Source organism: Carica papaya, chromosome 8, assembly GCF_054855325.1.
Source record: "Carica papaya isolate Zhongbai chromosome 8, ASM5485532v1, whole genome shotgun sequence".
Lineage (NCBI taxonomy): Eukaryota > Viridiplantae > Streptophyta > Magnoliopsida > Brassicales > Caricaceae > Carica > Carica papaya.
This window is the reverse complement of record NC_142316.1, coordinates 34,458,478-34,479,867: the sequence shown is the minus strand read 5'-3', so window position 1 is coordinate 34,479,867 and position 21,390 is coordinate 34,458,478. Positions and strand designations below refer to the sequence as shown.

The 21,390-nt window shown below is 34.7% G+C and overlaps 3 protein-coding genes and 1 long non-coding RNA gene across 10 annotated transcripts; 2 read left to right on the top strand and 2 right to left on the bottom strand.

Moving 5' to 3' along the window:
* Positions 1 to 243: 243 nt before the first annotated feature.
* Positions 244 to 4,850, bottom strand: LOC110811770 (Cation efflux family protein). Its single transcript, XM_022038334.2, has 10 exons — positions 3,981 to 4,850; positions 3,484 to 3,592; positions 3,203 to 3,242; positions 2,354 to 2,430; positions 2,044 to 2,132; positions 1,612 to 1,681; positions 1,310 to 1,348; positions 1,071 to 1,221; positions 585 to 674; positions 244 to 482 (listed from the first exon to the last, which is right to left on the bottom strand). Exons 1-10 carry the CDS (start codon positions 4,411 to 4,413, stop codon positions 381 to 383), a joined length of 1,200 nt encoding a protein of 399 aa, XP_021894026.1. The 5' UTR covers positions 4,414 to 4,850; the 3' UTR covers positions 244 to 380.
* Positions 4,851 to 5,968: 1,118 nt separating this feature from the next.
* NUDX23 (nudix hydrolase homolog 23) lies at positions 5,969 to 10,413 on the bottom strand. 4 transcript variants are annotated; one of them, XM_088209544.1, is made up of 8 exons: positions 9,909 to 10,407; positions 9,230 to 9,361; positions 8,238 to 8,314; positions 7,982 to 8,117; positions 7,754 to 7,894; positions 7,608 to 7,666; positions 6,586 to 6,653; positions 5,969 to 6,457 (listed from the first exon to the last, which is right to left on the bottom strand). In XM_088209544.1, exons 1-7 carry the CDS (start codon positions 10,203 to 10,205, stop codon positions 6,593 to 6,595), a joined length of 903 nt encoding a protein of 300 aa, XP_088065670.1. In that variant the 5' UTR covers positions 10,206 to 10,407; the 3' UTR covers positions 5,969 to 6,457; positions 6,586 to 6,592. The 4 variants fall into 4 exon arrangements, with proteins under 4 accessions (XP_088065670.1, XP_088065669.1, XP_088065672.1 ...); XM_088209543.1 differs by having other exon boundaries at positions 5,969 to 6,454; positions 9,909 to 10,405; XM_088209546.1 differs by lacking the exon at positions 7,754 to 7,894 and having other exon boundaries at positions 9,909 to 10,413.
* Positions 10,414 to 10,582: 169 nt separating this feature from the next.
* On the top strand, positions 10,583 to 12,261 carry LOC110811759 (uncharacterized). Of its 4 annotated transcripts, none has more exons than XR_002539197.2 (4): positions 10,583 to 10,920; positions 11,349 to 11,418; positions 11,554 to 11,886; positions 12,014 to 12,261. It is a non-coding gene; the product is annotated as an uncharacterized LOC110811759 (long non-coding RNA). The 4 variants fall into 4 exon arrangements; XR_002539199.2 differs by having other exon boundaries at positions 10,584 to 10,806; XR_002539198.2 differs by having other exon boundaries at positions 10,585 to 10,920; positions 11,609 to 11,886.
* Positions 12,262 to 14,801: 2,540 nt separating this feature from the next.
* Positions 14,802 to 21,158, top strand: LOC110811721 (Protein with RING/U-box and TRAF-like domain). The gene is made up of 5 exons (XM_022038289.2): positions 14,802 to 14,926; positions 15,018 to 15,096; positions 16,599 to 16,899; positions 19,030 to 19,416; positions 20,437 to 21,158. Exons 3-5 carry the CDS (start codon positions 16,684 to 16,686, stop codon positions 20,755 to 20,757), a joined length of 924 nt encoding a protein of 307 aa, XP_021893981.2. The 5' UTR covers positions 14,802 to 14,926; positions 15,018 to 15,096; positions 16,599 to 16,683; the 3' UTR covers positions 20,758 to 21,158.
* Positions 21,159 to 21,390: the final 232 nt, after the last annotated feature.

Below are 21,390 nucleotides of genomic sequence, written 5' to 3'. Positions count from 1 at the left end.
AATTTCACCATAGATTTTACACCACTTGCTTATTGCAGACAAATTACTCAATCATATAATCAAAAGGTTACTGTTCCTTCTGTGAGAAAAACATGGAGGCTACCATTTGACTAATATCTGTATATAATATATACAAATATAACTAATAACAGCCGGGCCAGTTCTCTGTCCATTTTTGACCATCACCCACAAGCCAAAAATCAAATTGAACGTGCAAAATGTCAAAACAAAGACACAAAAACATGAATCAGAGGAATATCTTCCCAGAGAGAAATAATATTAGGTTACAGAACAGAAGGAACGTAATTCTGCGAAAAAGAAAAAAATGATATTGATGAAGTACATTGATGATAAGCACTTGTCTTCAACTGGGTCAAAACTCAATCATAGTCTATTTGTACTGTCAATTCTTGTATGCCCAAATCATGGTACAAACCATGAACAAATTGGAGTGGAGGCCGGTCATCTGTCCCGCTCTTCACCTGTAAATGTTCATTGCGGAATGGAAAAACCAAGTTACGATTTCTCTACCAATACATAGCTACAACAGCATTGAGGACGACTAGAAAAGGAATTCGAGCTACCTGGAGTGAGAGTGAGCCGACAACATGACCAGGCACTAGTTCCCAAAAACGAGCTTGGGAAACTTCTGTAACATCCTCACGACTGGTTATCTGATGAAGAGCACAGTTTCTATGAGGAATTCAGAATGAATGATGCATGGTTATGAAATTTTTACAGACGAATTACAGCTTCACCCTTGTGGCTTGGTCTTAGGCTTAGCAGTTTAAAAGCCTCTTGTGGCAGCTCAATCCCCAGCAATTTAACCATTACCTTCTGTAACTTTTTCATCATTTTTTTCTCTAACTTCGATTTTTTAGCCTTTAACTTCCATGTATCATGTTAGGAACCCGGGCACATGCAAATGTGCTTTATAACAAAGCAGTTCTATGTTTAACGATAAATGTATATGGTAACAAAGTTTCGGAACTTAACTGTAATTAGATGAAACAAAAAAGGTTAAACCGTACTTTGTTGGTCAAATTTTAAAATATGGAGAAGAAGAGCACCTGTCGCAAGCATTTGCTCAAAGCTGAAGAAGAAATGCTAGGAGGGGCCATTTGAAGCAATACGCCACCAGTGGCCTTGAAGAGAGGCATGACAAGCATAAAGACTGCAACCGAAACTAATCCCAGACACAAAACTTCAGCATTCTCGATCCTGCATGAAGTCGAGAGTTGTATATAAATGAGATGCGTGAATAAAGTACTGGTTTTTGTGATAAATTAAAAAACGAAGCAAGAATTACCCGAGGGATAAAAGCCAAGATGCCAGTATCAAACCTGCACTGAGATAGAAGAAGAAACACCTGCTTAAGATGGATATACAAAATTTGGAGATGGGAAGGAAACAAATGTATGGGGGAAAAGAAAAACCTAGGTTCCAAGCAGTGCAGTGGCTAGTAGTTTGTCATTTTTTTTATTAGATTAGTTTTTCAATTTTTGGTTAAGGGTTAAGGTTTTGATTATGTTCAGAAAATTTTTCCTCACAAAAGGAAAAAGAAACTCTTCACTCTTAAGGAAATAGGAGGAGAAAGATCAGATAACACACCTACGAATGGAATCTGCAAGAACATGCAAGCAAACAGAGTGATAGTTCATATCTTCAGCCTTCCTATACACTGCAAGAAAACACAATATGATATGAAGTTGAATATATGGAGAAAAAATAAGAAGAGTGATTGCTCAAAACCTAATTATGGAATCAAATTGTTAAAAGCCAACATGATCATCTCTCTCATTCATTGTGCATCATTAAAATCAACCGAAAGTCTAAAGCCCACGTCAAAAGTCCATGACTCTTGAAATATTGGTTATATAATTATATTGAGTAAATGAAACATATGAATAGAATATGTACATTATGTCACAGATGAAACATATGAACACATGCACAAATAGTATATGTGAGTGGTAATCTTCTTATTCAATTCAAATCATAACAATCAATTTGAAGATAATTGATCTATAGTAGAAAACTTACCAAGATTGATGCGTGCATAATTCCTGAAGAACCAAACTCCAATGAGATTTACCAGCAGATTTGTCACGGCTGAAACAATCAAGTAATGCCTATATACAGCTAAAATTAGCAAATATTGAGAGTCAATTCTGACAAAACAGAAACACACAAAAACGAGGGAGCCACAAGCTTTATAATAAATCAAAGGCATGCACCATAAGTATTCAGAAATTATGTTTTAGCAAACATAGTTCATATGCAATCTAGTAAATGATTGAACCATGTTTAACAGTACTATAGACTCTCACCAGAATCAAAAGAACCAACTTACTTGTGTTCCGATTCATCTTGTATGAACGCGTGAAGTGCTTCCACAGCTAAGGAGAATGACATGAACAAAAGAAACAGCTGTCTAAACATGCAGCAAAGAGAATGTCAAGATGTTAGTCAAAGTGATGAAGTAAAAAAAGAAAATGATGCAAAGAAAACATGAAATATAGGGAAGTAATAAAAATATGTAAAGCAGAAAAAGAACTACTAGACCAAGTAAAAAACAAATAGACATGTAGCTCTATTCCATCAATAACCAACTAAAGAAAAATATCAAGACATTAGCAAGTTTTGGAACTTCTCTCGTGTAAGGAACAGCTTTTTCGAAAAGATTCTTCCTCTTCCTTTCCATGCATTACAAAGAAAAAGGCCTGCCATCCCATGCGACGCAAATAACATCTTATTGCAGTCACTAGCAGATTTTAAACCAAAGATTTTACAGCTGTTTACTTGAATAGAACAGGAAGGATATGATTAACTTCTCCATTATTGCACTCAGTTACACTTATCTCACTTCTTCATAATATTACTTTTTTTGTGAATTGTTATATTTGATTTCTTGATACTGCTATATGAAACAACAAAAAACACCGGAATCAAGAACTGAGATTTTCAACAATCATTCTCATCCACTACCAACATCCATGTCTTAGAAATATCTAAATTTGTCAAACATACAAATTTTAAAAAGAGATTGAAATAGTCAAAATCATCCCAGATTTATGTTCCCTACAGCAGACATTCATTTCAAAAAGAAATAAAATGGTCATGCTAACAATAGTTAAATCCCAATGGATTATCAATACGAGCAGAGGCAACTGTAGAAACATGCAAGAAATGCAACACTCACAGCATTAGTGAAAGCGGACAGAACTTCAAGTCTCTTGTACCTGATGTAAGAAAAAATTACAGGAGTTACAGCTCAATAACGCACAAATTTTAGATATAATAACCATAAGTAAAAAAGAAAAATCTATGCAATTGGACAAAGATATTGATTGTAGTGTGAATAAAATAAGAACTATCAATCAAGATTCAAGAACAAGACGAACTGGTTGTTACTTATCAGCAAATAATAACTTCCCATCAGTTCAATCTGGCAGGATTTCACAACTTCATTTCTTAACTCACCCGTAAGTGTAGATATGATCAGCCTTTTTCCAGGAAGTAGCCATTGCAAACAAAGAAAATGTCAAGAGGCCACAGCCAAATGTCAAATGAAATGCATCAGACACCAAACCTGAAAAGAATGCAAGGAACCAATAAGATATAGCAACATAGCGAAAGACAAATCCCAATCTAACATAAACAAAAATGTCAAAACAGAAAACGTTCGAACCCAAGAATTTCTTGGCCTTCTTTAATTTGTTTTTCTTATAGGCATAACCCCCCAAAAAAAGGTAATAAAAGCAAACTTTGGGTTTTCTCCTCCTTCCATATAAAGGAAGAATAATTATGAGACAAGAGTCGTTCAATAGTGAAATTTTTTCTCAAATCAATCTGCAACTTCTCCATTTTGTTTCTCTCTTATCACTTTAACTGGTATTTTTCTATGCATAATACTTATCTTAATAGTTTCATAAAGCAGAGTAGTCTAAAGGGGAAAAAATTAACAAATAAAGACTAACCAACGCGACCCGTGAAGAGTCCAATAGCCAATTCCGCTGTAGAATACGCGACGTTCAAGAAAATCAACAGCAGTAGCCTCTTCGTTTGACGGTTCCCGGACCTGACGACCCGAAAGACCCAGGAAACTGAATCCGAAACCGAGAATTTCCCCCGTCGCTTTTCCGATTCCCGGAAAAATTCCTTGTTATCATCGATAGAGAAAATCCCAGGCGGAATATCAATGCTCGACACAGTTCTCGAAAGAAAAGGCTTAGCAGATTCGCTGGAGATGATCGAAATTGGCGCATGAGGCTCTTGCGACTGGTGAAACGAAGCTTGCCGCGAATACGCGAGCCGGCGATCATTTGCGATGAATCCAAAGTCGCTATTCCACGAATTCTGAGACTCGTTCTCTTGCGTTGCGTAGTAATTGAACGATTTGCTCCTATCCATTATAAACCCAAAAACCCTAATTTCTTTTTCTGGATCAAAACCCCCAATTCATAGTCCGATTTGTAACCCGATCTTCGAAACAAACGAATTATAAACAGAATTAATGGGTAAATTCGGACTTGAATCTTCGATTTTGAAATAATTATCCTGTTACCCGAAAAATCAAAATCAAAAGTTAAACTTTGGACGATTTACAGTTCGTGAGGAATCAAACAACAGCCTCTCTAATACAGTAACATTTCGTATTGAATATTCAACCAACGGAGAAAAAAAAATACTTTGTATTAAATAAATTGAATTTGAAGAAAGTGACGAAACTAAAATCTAAAAGAGGGGGAAAAAAAAAAAAAAAAACGTTTCTTTGTTATGTGAAAAAAACGCGGTTCGGAAGTTGAATTAGATAGAAACGAGAATTTCTGTTTATAGTTTATAAAAACAGAATCTGCAACACTCTCTGGAGATGTAAACGAGGGAAGACAGACAAGTGAAGTCAGAGTAGGAACCGTTGAAAGTCGAATCGGGATGTGGGACCGGACTTTTAACCAATCATTAAACGCCACGTCAACGGATGTTGTCCGAATTGTTGGGTTCGAGCTAGGATCGAACCGGACGAGGTTTCCGTTCAATTTTGGAGGAAGGGAAAATATGATTAACTGAAAAAAAAAAATTAAAAAGAAAAGTAAAAGAAAGACTTTTCAGAAATATCTTTGACTTTTTATTTGTACTTTCATGCAAATATTTAAGACTTGTAGAAAAATAAATCCTGATTTATAGTATATAATTTACAGTAAATTAAGTTATTCGTAAGCTTATTATATTACATAAAAATTATTCTATTTTTAAAATCTAATAAAATTTATAGAAAATTATATTTTACAGTTATTTTATAAGAAAAAAATAATTAAGAAAATGCATTTGAATTTGGAAAACTACTTAATTAATAATGTCGAATATAATATAAAGTGTGTATATATATATTTTATTTTTTATTAGTGATAAATTATTTATTATTTATTTTTTATTTTTTATATATTTTAAGTAATATGGAAATATATTTTTTTAAAAAAGATATTCGGTAAAGATAAAGATAAAATTGAAATATATTCTGATGTTATGAAAGAAATACGAATAGTTTATTATCCGAAGAAATGGTAAGATATGAATAAGAGTTCTCGCATATCTCTCTATTACCGAAAAACTTACAGAAGTCAGAATGGGAAGAGGAAAAAGAAATCCTACGAGTTGGATTGCTCGTGTGTCCACGGGACATATCCCATTTGAAATGGATGGTGTGAGTTTGTCAAATGCTCGACAAGCCACTACATTAGCGGCGCATAAATCATGTTCGTCAACCAAGTTTGTTCAATGGTCAGTAACGTCATTTTTTAGTGGGGAGGGCCGAGATTCAAAAAAATTAGGCGAAGTGTTTCTTCCTGAACGACGGAAGTGGAAAGACACTAAGGGAGAGGGATATACTCCTTTCTTTTTGTAATAGCCGAAATTGTAAAAGGAAAAACATACCCTAAACCTGCAAACTCTCTTTCAACACGAAGCATCAAAGAACATGAGACTTCTTAAATATTGAAATCTGTACAAATCTTTCAAACACTGAGTTATGGTATATTGCAAATAATGGGAAAAGCAAAATTCCCTTAAGATGATCACACTATGCACAACCAAATGATTACAAATTGTCAAATCGGCATAAACAACGATATCTGCTAGCAAATCCTCCAAGAATTTATCTTGGAAGAGATTTACTCAACCTCCGGTAGAATGCAAGTTCATCCGGATCTGTGTCCGTGATCAGCAGGAACACTGGAGCCAGTCCCTAAACAAAAATAGGCTCTGACTCGAATTTTCCGAGAGCAGACAGTGAGAATTTATTCTTTCCGGAATTCAACTGACGTACTTGAAAAATTGTGTACCCAGACAATATGAGGTGATGCCGGCTTTGACATTGATATACAACTGCTCTCCAATTTGGGCAACTACGGCTCCACTCTCAGAAGTTCTTTTAGTTTCTTAACACCATAGAATCCTGCTACAGACTCAAATATAGGAAAATGAGAAGAATGACAAAAGGAAAATAAAACAGATTTAATTACATGTTTTACTGGATGATAAAGCAAACAAAAGATTAATGGGGATCTTCACAACACAGGGAATCACCCGATCATCAGGACTGAAAATGGTAATCAAGAGTATAGGCGCGAATATCAGAAGGACGACTGCCAGGCCTGCCAACAAGCATCAGAAAACAAATAATTATCCACTGAGCCTACCCAGATACATAAATATGGTATCTCATAGATACGAATACAAAAAGTTGCAACTCAGGAAACCTAAGGAAACAAAAATCTACTAAAGTGATTAGCTGTTAGTACATCCAGCCAGCTCATCCCAATTTTATTGCAACTAATTGAACACAGACCTGCATGAGATCAACAGCAGATTTACAATGCAGATGGTATTTCTTATATGAATCCAAATGGCCAAAGCATTCAATTCAATTACATGAGCCTTCTCTACCCTTCGGAAATTTACATTGCTATATTTAGAACGAATGAGCTTAATTCATCGAAATTACAAATAAATGAAAATTCTTCCTAAAATAATAAAATTTCTGTCCAAGACAAATTCAAGTGAATCAGACAATGTATTTAAAGTTTTACCATTTCTAAATTCAATTTGAAATACATTATCTAACTCCTGTCTAAGATATTAATTTTTATCAATTTGAAAGGAATTCTCATCAACTATGATTAGATTTCAAAATGAAAGTCCACAAATAAAAATCATTTTCTCCAAATATAGACTATAGATCATTTTAGCCATGTCATATCAGCAGAAAAGGCAATTAGGATTAGGAGGAGGGGGACAACCGACAGTGTGCTCCTCCATAAAGTCCTTTATAACAAATAAGCATCTCTGCACCAGATGCCTGACACACACAAAAGCATAACCACCAGTTTCATCAAGCCACCACAATCAGCACCCCATTCTGAATCCAAAATATATTTCTAGATGGGCAGATTTGAACTATTCAAAAACTGAAGCCCTCACTGTCACTACTAGGAGCTTGATCTAAAAAGTTGTGCTCCTTTCACATGCTAATAGCCAACAACTATTCTCATCTGCTGCAACAATTCTTGGAAATATTATGTTTCAAATGATGAAAAACAGAAGTACACCTTTTATTGATAACACCATAGTGAAACTTCACTTTTCCATTTTTAACATCTTCAACATACTGCAGCAGGAAAGGGAGAAGACATGAGATATTACCACAAAAATATCCAAATGAAGAAAATTTGTGTTATTCACATTAAGTCCTTACCAAATTTAATGTAACAAAAATTGATGAAAATGCCAGAGAATTAAAAGGTATATCATCCAGCGAAAAAAGACGACACTCTAATGATTCTGGACCTGGTGAGAAGTGTGGCTTCTTCAACTTTGCTAAGAATATAAGGTAAGTCTGCTCAAAATAAGCCATAAAGACAACATATTTTAATTTGTTCACAGAACACAATGTCTGATTAATGCAATGACACTTTTTTCTTACTTGTCCAATAAGAGGGATGTCCAATTGTGCAAAAGGTGACAAAACTTCCACTTCAGCACCTGCCTCTTCCCAAGTCTCCCTAATTGCTCCTTCAGCAGCTGACTCTCCCATTTCCATGTAACCAGCAGGAAGAGTCCTATGTCAATACTACCCGTTATCTATAAATTTTTGAAGCCAGTATGAAATATACATTAAACAATCATATTTAGAACTACCGAATGATAACGCATATTTCACAGTTTCTGCAAGCACGTACCATAGACCATGAGATGGTTGAATGTTACGCTTACAGAGTAGAACTTTTTTCTCATGCTCGATAAGGCAGCCAACAACCTAGAAGTACCATTTAAGAAAATCTGAGTAAAATTAAATCACATTTGTGATAAATTCACTCTTGAAATACAAGGATCTCATAGAAATGAGAAAACTAAGACATGCCATGACATCAAAAGTTCAATGCCAGCATGAGCTTTTCTCTGCCAAAAATAGCTTACAGAGGAAAAGAGGAAATAATATAAACGATAGTGATTTTCGGAAATCAAATGAAGTTAACCCAAAGCCTGGTCAGCCTTTTTTATCTTTATTATAGATCAGCATTTTCTTTTCCATAAATATGAAATATAAGAAAATGAAAATCGTTCATGTTTTTGTTACCATCTAGTTCCTATCTTTGGCATTGTCCACATGCAACATTCCCTTCATACTAACATGGACGAAGTAGCAACATTAACCTCTATCTTTTAGTTTTCTATGTTCAGATATTTGTATGTACATATAGTTAAATGCATATAGTACAAATATAAATATATGTCGATGCATGTATGCATGTTTGTTGTGCGTGAGTGTGTGTGGTGTGGGGATGCATGCACACATCGAGTATGTCCGAATCATATTCTGAAAGCAACTAAAAATTTGTTTATTGTTCTCTAGGAAGCCATAAGGTTTCAGGACATCACGCTGGAAAATCATATAAACCAATTTGCTTGTACTTTATATTTATATAACTTGGTCAACATCGAAAACAAGCAATCTAAATAAAATAAGATGGTTTTGGCAAATTGAAGTTGTTTTTTCCAAAAGCAAAAGCTATTTTATGCTATTCAAAGTTCAAATGCCTTTCGGCTTTATTTCAGTAGCAACATGCAGCATAGATGACTCATCCAAAGATTAAAAAATTGTCCCAACTATGTTCAGGTTGAAATATGCAACAGAAGCAAAAAAACAGAAGCCCCATCTCAAAAACTATACCATTTTAGGGTTTTGATATGCAATTTTCCCACAATGCATGCAGATAGCTCTCATCTTCTCCTCTCCGTCTGGTATCTCATGCTTCGTTGGACTGCCACACCACTGACAGAATTTGATCTTACGAACAATTTCCTGCAAATAATTGTGGCTTAATCAACTCAAAATAAGTTATATGTCAGAAAAATCATTTTCTCCGGACAAACTAACCACAAAATATGTGGCATACTATTTCTTTTTGAAGCTGATCTGTCTTACTACATTATTCGAATAGAGGAAGTTCTACATTATTATAGAGGAAATATTCAATAAACTGAATTTGAACTGTATTGATTCTAATGACTTAAGTTTTATCATTTTATCAGGAATCTCAACCTTTAAACCTGAATTTTCCAATGAACTCCATATATAAAATTCATCTTCCCAACCATAGCCTAAGAACAGAAAATTCCCACAATGAAGATACTCATAACCAAACAAACCAGCAATTGAAACACGAATTACCTAAAATCTAACCAAGACAACAATGTAATAGCAGAGTAAAAATCATTAACACCGCTAAAAATGAATTCTCATTTTCCCGCATTATCAATTCACATTCCAGAAAAGAATATAGACAGAGGAGAAAATTGAAACAGTATCTATTGATCTTTAGGTGTCTGAGCAACAAAAAAGCACTCACAGTTGACTGACCCACAAGGGACGATGTAGAAGAAGATGTAGAAGGAGAACTGCCATCTGGTTCTGAGTCGGCCCTAGTCGCGTACATTCGAATCGATCTAAAACGAGTTCTCCGAATAGAAAAGGCACGCAAGAGCACAGAATTTGAGATTTTCTTGCTCCCGGAACAAGATAGCGGAGACACCGGTTTGGGAGAAACAGAGATGAAAGAAAGACCACCGCCGGCGTTGTGCGGCTTCTTCAATCTTAGTGGAATAAGCCCAGAAGATGAACCGAGAATCTGTACAGCTTTAAGCATCGTATGAAACAGCGATGTTATTCGAACTGAATCAAGATTTACTTGAAAATCGTCTCAGAGAAAAAAAGATTCTACTCGACCATGGTCAAGCAGGTTTTTCGTTACTCGGATGATGACGATGTTGTGTTTGTGGCGAGCGAATGCGAATTGGATCCTGCAAGCTTTGTCGGGTCAATTTCGTTGCAGGGGACTAGCTTCAGTGTGATACTCAGAGGGTGAGACTTCTGTATGAGCGCTCAGATCACCGTACATATTAAAGCGTTGAAATTAATTTCCTAAACAATTTCTATAGACAAAAGAATATAATTTTATTTCATCATTTAATTTAATTTTAAATACTTGGCTATATTTTGTTATAAAACGTCGCCGTTTTGCCTTAAACTGTCTGATGAACAACGAAACACAGATAGAAAACAGTAGAGGATCAGAGGAGACAACGTGGAGGAGGAAGACGACAAGACTTACCGCCAAATCAGAGGCAAGCACGCGCGACGGACGCCTGCAAAGATTAGAGAAGCAAATGGACACTGCCTTATTGGATATTAGTTGTGATTTTGGGGATTCAGATGAAGATGATTAGCAGCCAGTTTTTGATTTGGAGGTTTATGTTACCCTTACTTGATGTTGCTACTGTCAATTGTAATCTCCACATGCCTCGGTTGATCGATATATTACTGATATGATTCTATTTTCTTTAACTTCTACAACATGGAAGGTTCAAATTGTGGAATTAATACGCATTACTGGAAATTTTTAGGCTTCTTTTTTCTTCCTTTCTGTTCTTAAAATTGCATGTTGTAGGAGGGATTTAAACGTAAAAGAATTTGAATGTTCAAGGGTTAAGATGGTTGGAATCTAGAAATATTCATATAGCGTTACTAAAAAGGAGCATGTATTGAGTTGGCTTTTCGTGTAAATGGTTGATTGGAAATTTAAGTATCCTTTCGAGTGTCATTCTCATCACTTGATCTTTAACTAAATTTGAGAATCTTTCTTCTATTTACATCTGAACAAATACTGATGATTTTCCCCTTTTTTACTATAGTAAATGTCAAAGTATTGGGTTGTATTTTGATTCCTTTTGCTATTTAAATGCTTTTCCCCCACATCAATGTTTGTAATTCATTACTTTTACTGTATCAGGAGGATAGTGGTGATGATAATGAGGATGAAGACAGTGATGAAGATGCTCAGTGCTACTGGCTTTGCAGAAGTAAGTTAGAGAGATTCTGAAAAAAAAAAAAAACACATTGGTCTTCATTAAATATGTTCTGGAAAATTATGATTTTCCTTATTTTATCTACATATACCGTTTTGATATATGTAATTTTGGTGTTAAATCTAGTAGATTATTTCCCACTATCAAGATTTTCATTGAAGCTCTTCTTTTTCGAGTGAGGAAGTTTTTTGCGATGTGAATTTAGCTTCTTGGAGTGAACTGGCTCATTAGATTTGGAGGATGCAAGAATCTTTTCATTGCAACATGACTGCAGGAGAGGGAAATTAACAACTAGACATTGCAAGTGATCTTTTTGCATTATTGATGGTGCTGACGCTTGACTATCACAATGCTGAAGAGGAGGCAAAGGTTAAAATTGCAGAGCGAAGTGGAAGAATTTTGAGCATGGTGGATGGAGGCCTTGAAGGTGAGATCCAAGATGAGAGTGACAGAGACATAGAGGTGGGACTTGAACGTTACTTTGACATAGATTAATTGTTACATTGAAGGTTATGCTAAGAATGGTTTTTAAGGAACTGCAAACTCTCGCTAATGAATTGTGATTAAATGGCATTTTGTGTTTTCACAGGAAATTCCGTAAAAGGAAAAGGAATAACAAAATCTGTTGTGAGTCATGAAGCAAACAGCAACATCGGTACAACTTTAGAAAGGTCAAGAAAGATTTGAGTTCTTTGTTAAGGGAGGAGGAGGGGCAAGTAGATGTTGTATACATGTAGAATTTTGCTTTTGATGTTGGTTTTCGCTGCTTGCTTACATGTTCACATAGTTGTATTTGAGTTAAATTTCAAAATATCAAGTTCAAATTATTGGTGGCGAGTGATTTGAGTTATTATATAAAACTTAACAATCACAGACATTTTCAATATTCGATTGAAATATAATGATCTCCACTGCTTAAATCTTTGACATCCTCATCAAGATTACAAATATCACAATCATAAAAAATAATAAAAATATCACAATAAAAAAACCTTGCAAGATCCAAAAGAGCAATGATGTAGAGTATAGGTTAGTACATGCTCTAGAACTCGCTCAAACACCACTGACCAATAAATTTAAGACTTAAACCACTAAATTTAAAATTTTAAGTTCATGTTATTGTAATGAGCGTTAGCTATTATGTGAAGTTTTTGAAACTTACATACATTTCTTACGTAAGATTTTCAATCACAAACTTTGTTCTTAAAATCTAGACTGGTTTAGTATATATTGTTTTGATGGGATACTAGAATCTACATGTAACGAATAGAAAAAGTCAATAATGCTATCGGTAGTAAAATGTTGTGATACTTCCTAAAAGTCACAGAGTGTTCCTCTTATTCGTAGATAGTAAGGGTGCATACAACTGAACCATCAATTTCCTGTTCAAATGTATTGCAAGCTTTTCATATGTGCTATTGCTTTGTTTATGATAGGCAGGATAGTATTTATTTTACTTCTTCAACTTATTCGCAACAATATATTTTCGATTATTTAAATTTACAGCGGTCAAGGTGGAATATGAAATTTTAAGAAGTTACAACGACTTTTCCTATTCATTTTCTTGGTCTAATATTCAGCACACACGGTTCCTTTTGTCTACATTACGAAGAAATTAATAGTTTTCTTTACATTTCTTTTCGAATACATTTCCATTTAATTCGGTAATTGAGGAATCTTGCTGTCGCAATATGAACAACAGAGATATATTATCATATAGGTCTAAGTTGAAGGCTTAAGATTAGTATAGAAGTGCGTGTATATTGTTCATTCAAATTATCTTATGGGTGTAAGTTGCGGTCATGAAATTAGTACAAATGTGTGTGTGTGTGTATAGTTTGCTTTGTGTTAAAAAGTGAGAGTGCAATACCACCTCAAATCACCATGGAGATGCAGAGATTTTGGTTGGAAAGGCATAAATCATTTGTCAAAACTTTGTCTTTTTATATTTAGGGTGTTCATGTCTGTGAAATTTTTATAAGAAGTTTTTTGGGGACAAAGCCAGAGTTTTGGACCTTCTCTGCCTTTTGGTTTGTGTCTTGTTCTTTAATCTTTTTATAATTGATTTTCTAATTATTTTTTTATTAAATATAATATATAATAAATTATATGATGGTTTGGACCTAATTAATTTTTTTTTTTTAAAAAAATACCATTCAAAAATTAATATCTTGATGAGTCTTAAAAATGTGGTCGTAAGACAAATACATGCATACATACCCATGTTATAACATATACATGTACGCATATATATATGTATGTATGTATGTACATGCACATGTACATGCACGCGAAAGGTATACCATACCTATTGTGGATATGGTGTCGGATATGATGACAGAGAAGAAGGCACATACGACCATGTAAATTTGTTTGTATCCCACGAGTAGCAAATGCATAATATAAATGGAGAGGCATGATATTATTTTTATATATTATAAACATTTTTAAAAATTTTAAATTAGATTTAGTGGCTTGACTTTGTCTAAATTGGAAAAAAAAATATATAATTTTAAATAAAAATAATAAGGAGAAAAATATAATTGTTAAATGATTAAAAGCAATAATTAAAAAATATGAAATGGTACTATATATATATATATATGTATATATATAGATATAGGTGGACTCTGACCCTCCCACGTATAGGGTAGGTGACCCTGAGCAGGACCACTTTTTTTTTTTTTTTTTTTTTTTTTTTTTAAATTTAAAAAAAAGGTGGAATTTATAATTATATAATTATATTAAATTTGGCTTGTACACTATATTAAGCTATAAAGAAATTACAACAGTAATTATACTTTTTTCTTTTTTAAAAGAAATAATAAATAAGGTTGCCGGCATATTTGGCTTTTATATATATATATATATAAATAAAACATAAATATTATAAACTAAATTATAATAAAAAAATTACGAGTCAATTTATAATAAATAACTTCGTGATATAATATATTTAATATTTTTTGTCCTCAGAGTTATTATGTTGATTGGAAAAATGTATGATTCGTCCCAATTCAATATAAGGATAAGTCCTACACGACCAAAAAAACACACACATTTTCGCACGTGTGCGTGTGTATACATATGTGTGTGTGTGTATTTTAAGTATGTTTCTACAACTTGTTGTGTGGATTATAAAATATAAAATACATAATAATATAAAATAAAATATTTTATTTAGTTTTGAAAAGAAAATAATTTCTGTAATAATTAATTAAAAAAATAAAACAAATTTTTTATTTTTGAAAAAAATATATTATGAAAAAATTTAAAACGCAGCGTGCGGGAAGGGGCAGATTGGTCTACTCATGACCAAATAATAGGAACTAAATAAGGTAATAATTAAAAAAAATAAATAAATAAATAAAATAAAAGCTCACGTTCGTGTATTCTGATATGTATTAGCAAATTCGCATAGAGACAACCAAGACCATTCATGGTCTCCACCGGTATAAGAAGACGCCATTTTCTTTTCAATTTTCATATCCTGCTAACTCGCGTAAGTTCAGGAGCTCGTGTGCGATTTTTGTTTGTTTACACCTTTAATTTCTTCTTCCCTAACCTATTTTTATATTTTGTTGTCGAATCAGAATTTGTTGCAGAACCTAGAGATTATGGCGTTGATTTGATTGTATCTGAGGACACTAGGCTTGGAAATCTCAAAACTAGGTATCTCTCCGTGTTTTCTTTTCTGTCTATGCTATCTTTTATTGTCTTTGTTCTTTTCTTTTCACCTTGTTTTTCTTTTGATTGGTGGAAAAGAAGAAGGATATCTGCGCTGGAAACTAGGAATGTTTTTGTTTTTTTTTTGTTTTGCCTCGTTTTTGTGTTGTCTCGGTGCTGCTCGTGTTTGATTTTTTGACGGTGAACCTCGAATGCCAGATGCCGCGTTTGGTGAAACCTAGTTTTTAAGTTTGTTTTGGAAGGAGGAAACATTTGTTGGAGCTTGGGAATGGGTTTTGTTTTGTTTTGTTTCGGTGTTGCTTGTCTCATTTCTTGGTCCTTTGATTGACATCTCTGTGCTTTATATTTGATTGGGAGACGATAACTTGGTTGCGATTTTGAAATGGCTGTTTGTGTTGACCATAATCCTCCTCTGTGTTGATTAGCTGCTAGTTGATATGCGTATATAAGGTAGTTCGTGGATGGTTCAGTCCCATATCATTGGAAATGGTAATTAATTGAGCAATACGAAATGCAGTTTGGGCTTCTTCTTTAACCGCATTCCGTTTTAGTCATACTCGCTTTTTATGTTGGTTGATGGTTTCTCAATTTCCTTACTTGCTCAAAGATGTAGGAGATTTAGCAGTCAGGCACATAGGGAAAGAAATTAATCTTAAACGTAAGGTGTCTTAGGCAATTAGCATTCATTTTACGATTGTGATCTAAGCTGGCTTTTCTTCTTTATATTTCGTGGTGCCAATTGTTTTGTCAGTGAACCAATTTTCTTTATGCATGATTTTTCTTCATTTTGGCTGTGACTGATGCTTTTAAATCTGGGCTTAAGAAATTATTCCTGATATTTGTTGTGCAGTCTTATTGCATATGGCCTGAATTTGTTATATATTTGTATGATAAAATTTGGCATTAGAAAACAGCACATGTTGTGTCTTCGCCTCTGCTGATGTTTTGCTTTCTCAGTCGCATGTAAAATTGAGATCCTTTATTAGCATTTAACAATTCATAGTTGTTTTAGTAGCAGTCCGTATTCATCTTTTACGAACTTGGTTTATCGTTCAATTTACAAGAATGTATGTTTCAATCTAGATGCAGTTCCTTGGCTAGGTTTCCTTTAGGTAGAAGTTCCTTGGTTAGTTTTAGAAATCTATTGCCACCCCATATCTTTTATTCTGCTGCTTTTAACAATGCCTTTGAAAGGGCACAAATTTTATTTGAATTTGGAACAGTAATCTTTTATCCTTAATGGTTGGATGCAGCATAAACATGTGAGGATTCGCAAGTATTGAATAAAAAGCTTAAATTCTCTAATTGGGTTCAGTCAATGGCTGCTTCCCAAAGTAGTATTGTGCAAGTGTTTAAGTACCATATTTTATTTATTTACTTGCAATAAAAATGTTATGCCTAGATTGCTGCTATTTCTTCCCTTTTGGCTGGAATCCTGATTAGATTTAAAAATAAAATCTAACTCTCAGTGTTCATCTCTGTTACAGGCCAATTACCAGTGAACAGTGATACAGATGCTAAAACCACCAAGTTGTAGTAATTGAGTTAATATTTCTTTAGATCTGGATCATTATGGCTCCTGGAGGTAGTGCTTGCAAAGAAGTTCTTGAATCTCATCCGGCTGTTGCAGATTATGACATTTCAATGGCAAAAACTGAGACTAATAGCACACCTGCAAAACCAGCTGTTAGTATTGCTGGGAAAGCTGGACTTCATTCAAACAATGGTGTGTATGAGCTGCTTGAGTGTCCCGTGTGCACAAATCTAATGTACCCTCCTATTCACCAGGTCTGTTCTTGAAGTTTACGTGTTGTTGCAGTTTTTTTTTTAGTTCTCATCCCTAAAGCATATATATTGATCAATTTTGTTTTGACTGATTTTTTATATCTACTATCTGATGTTTGTGCTGAGAAGCTGCTCGCAAAGAAATATTTACTCTAACTTCCACACATAATTTAGATTTCCTCTTTATCATGCATTAATGTCCAGAAAATTTTTATGCACGAGTATAGGTGCTGCAAGCCAAAGATCCACAATCTTCCATAATTAATCTATCAAAACTAGGGAAAAAAGTAATCACCATAAACTTCTCAAGTCTGGCTTTCTCAAAATAAAAAATATAGTGAGATTCATTTATAAGCATCAAGTGGGTGCAAACCCAATATAAAAAATATTTACATATTAATCAAAATGTTAATAAGATCCCCCAAGATCCTCAAAAGAGTAAGAAGATGACTCTTAATAAATAAACCTAGGTTTTGGAACCAAATATCCTTAACACTATTAAAACGCACTTCCTTGCCCTCAAAAGCTCTCATATTTCTTTCCTTTTGTACCACCCAAAAGGTGGCAAGGGGAATAAGGCTAATGTGCTTCTTCACACCGTTGATTCCTTTCCATGCCCAAATCTCCTTCCTAACGGAGACAGTCATCACCCAATTAATGCCCAAGATGCCATAAGCAAGGGTCTCAAGTCTGTAGACAAAGGGACACCACAATAGAATATAGTTGCACAACTACGCGTCCCTTTTGCACAAGTAACAGCTCGCCAGAATCCTTCCCCTCCTAATCAGCTTACCCAGAGTTAGAATGCACCCTTTAACTGCCTCCCATGCAAAAAAGACAATCTGGGCATGCATTAACCTTCCAAATTTGCTTGGATGGAAAGCCTCTACTTGTGACCTCTCTTTTTGTCAGGTGGTTGTAGAAGGATCTAATAGATCCCCCTAGAGATGATATACACATTTGAGTAAAAAATTCACTCAGATACCAGTTAATGTAAGAAAAATTGAGATGAAATACGTGTTTAAGAATTATGGTGCTGCTTTGGGTGGTTAAGGGAAAAAAAACACTGATAAGGTATTTGAGATTGTCTTCTTTTAAGAGAGAATGATCCCTGAACAAACTTTGCAAGGTTTTGAGCCGTACGTCTTTAAATATGCCAACTTCAGAACAAGGGCCCTAAAAATCTCTCTCCCCACCCCAAATAGGCAAAAAATGCCAGATGGGTAAGAGAGATGATCTTCTTTTCGGATTTGTTTATATGAATTCCATTCCAATCTTTAAATTCAGCCAAGAGATCTACTCACCATCTAACTGAAGGTCCAATAAATCGATTGTTGAATCTTATATCCGTCTCCCACAATGGCTTATTAAAAGATGATAGAGGAGTTGTGATATTTTAGGCACAGGGAGAACCCATCCATAATGATGCAGCCTTTCTTCCTCAGATAATCCATGGTAGGGTTGCAGCCAATTAGCTTCTCATGCGAAAACCACATAGAGGCAAGCATATGCCTCGACATTCTCCACGAGAGACTTCCCTATCTTAACATCTTCAGATCTAGCAATGGCATAGATGTTTGGGAAGCATGTCTTTCATGGCTGCTCTTCACACCAAAATATTCTCCCAAAATTTCACAATCTGCCCATCCTGTGAAAGTGATTGCTTCATACAGTCACAAGAAGCATAAGCTGCTGGAGCAGTTGTTTCTTTTTCCCTAAAAAGAGAGAGATTTGAAGAGCATTTGTAGTTTTTTAAATTCTTTTTGTTAAATCAGAAGCATATGTAGAACTTCTGTCACATTATTCTCAAAAGGGTCTAGGGAAACATATAGAGGAGTTTGAAAAGATGTAATTGCTGTATTAGGATGACTTCTCATTCCACTGATTGGTTCATAGTAGTTTCAGCCAGGAAGGAAGTTCTTGAACTTTGATTGTACCACTTAATTGCTTCACCATATGTTTTCTGTTGTCTCCAATCTTTCAATTGACCTCCACGTTTACATTTTAAATCTGGAACATTATTTCATTTGATCTTCTTTATTATGTTATTTATATCTTTCTAAGGCTGTGCATTATAACTTTTATGTCAATATTAAATATTTGAATATTTTTGTCTAATCTTGTATGTTTTAGTGCCCAAATGGCCACACTTTATGTTCAAACTGCAAGATTAGAGTGCACAATTGCTGCCCCACGTGTCGCTATGATCTTGGAAATATACGGTGTTTGGCTTTGGAAAAAGTTGCAGAATCCTTGGAACTTCCTTGCAGATATCAGAGCTTAGGTTGTCATGATATTTTTCCATACTACAGCAAGCTCAAGCATGAGCAACACTGTCGATTCCGACCATACAACTGCCCTTATGCTGGGTCTGAATGTTCTGTCACTGGTGACATTCCAGCCCTTGTATCTCATCTTAAGGATGATCATAAAGTTGATATGCACGATGGCTGCACCTTCAATCACCGTTATGTCAAATCAAATCCTCATGAAGTTGAAAATGCCACATGGATGCTTACTGTAAGTTTAATCTGCGATAATTTTTTCTTAGCCACACACACACACACTGGTTATGAAGAAGTTGGCTAGTCAATTACTTTGGTTAGTAAGATACTGTTATTCTACTGCTTGTATGGTGATGTAGTGGTTAAAATTCTAAATGTGTCGCTCACAGGCCATAAGTCCAAACCTCACTAATGATATAAATTTTGTCATTTTATGAGCATATATAAATTGTTGGTTGCCGACTCATAATGCTTGTGTCTGTGGGTCTAGGGTATTAGGTTATTAGTATGTTGATGGAGTTACGGTGATCAAGATTTCATCTCAGTGAACCATTACGATTCTAACAAAAAAAATATTCTATGGTGGTCAAGCTTCCTTAGTTAGAGTAGTCACATCGGGCTAATATCAGATTTAGTTTTTTCACGATGTGTATTTCTCCAACAAAAAAAAAAAAAGGAAGATATGGTAATTCTATTACCACCTGTTTGTTTTGAAAACTTTAAGCATAATTTACCAAACCTATCATGATAAAAGAAAAGGTCAAACAGTTATGAGATATGGTCCTAATATTTTTGTTTTTTTTTTGTCTTTTTGTTTTTTTTTTTTTGAGAGATGGGAAGGATATTGTGGTCACATGATGTTGAAGTTGAATCACATTTAAACTCCTTAGGTGCTCATTGGCAGTGGTAAATCCCTCTGATGTGAATTCTGCAAATATGATTCTAGATATTTCTTACAATGGTGAGTAATTTCCCGTCTTTGCCACTTTGCTTAAATGGCATAACTCCTATGTTGGGAGTTCTAGTTCTAGGGTCCTAAATTTCTAATTCTTAGATATTCCTTGGATGTGCCCCATTAAAATTGGCAAGTAGCAAAATGAAGTGTTAAGCCATTTTCCCTTTGGATTCATCTGCAGATATATATGAAATTAAAATCAATGCATTGTCTTTGTAAGCATTGGTTCTTTCTGGAAAATTTTAATCTTTGTGTTCAAAATCGTATTAATTTTCATCTTCCATTTTGGAATCTGCATAGGTATTTAACTGTTTTGGAAGACAGTTCTGCCTGCACTTTGAGGCTTTCCAGCTTGGCATGGCACCGGTCTACATGGCTTTCTTACGTTTTATGGGTGATGATAATGAGGCAAAGAAGTTCAGCTACAGTTTAGAAGTTGGTGCCAATGGCCGCAAGCTAATCTGGCAAGGAACTCCGAGGAGCATCCGTGACAGCCATAGAAAGGTTCGTGATAGCCAGGACGGGTTGATTATCCAAAGGAATTTGGCTCTCTACTTCTCCGGTGGAGATAGGCAAGAGCTGAAGTTAAGAGTTACCGGTCGAATATGGAAGGAAGAATGAGACTGGAGAAATTCGAAGGCGATATGTATAGTATTCGAAGACGCATCTAATCGGTGAAGGGTGGAACTTTAACTGTTTTTCTGGCTTTGATTTTCCTTCATTTGTTCGCATAATGTACTGCAAAAGCCGAGGCTGGGTTTCCTATGTATGTGTCAGCTTAGCACTGGCTATCGGATGGTTGAAATTTAGTGTAGGAAAATGAATGATTTGTGATTTGATTGCTGAAAGATTAGTGCTGCAGCAGCCATTTATGTTGGCTACGGCAGGTTTCAGATTGGCCTGAGCCTTTCCTGTATTCAGTGCATTGTGTGGCAGGAAGTGGAACAAATTTGTAGGGAGCTCTCATTTTACCACTCCTGAAAATGCTTGTGTAAATGGAAAATTTCCAGTTTCTTCTGCCATTTATTTTGGTTTGCATCTGATTTTCTTCTTCTTTTTTTTCCCCAATTGGTTTCTCTGATACATACCTCTCTCTCTCTCTCTCTCTATATATATATGTATATATATGGTAGATAAGAAGAAAAATAAGGGTAATTATATATATAAAGTCTTTGGTATTTTGGTATAATTACAACTTGAATCTGAAAAATTAAAAATTGAGTTTCTAACATTGAACATGAGTGAAGAGAAATT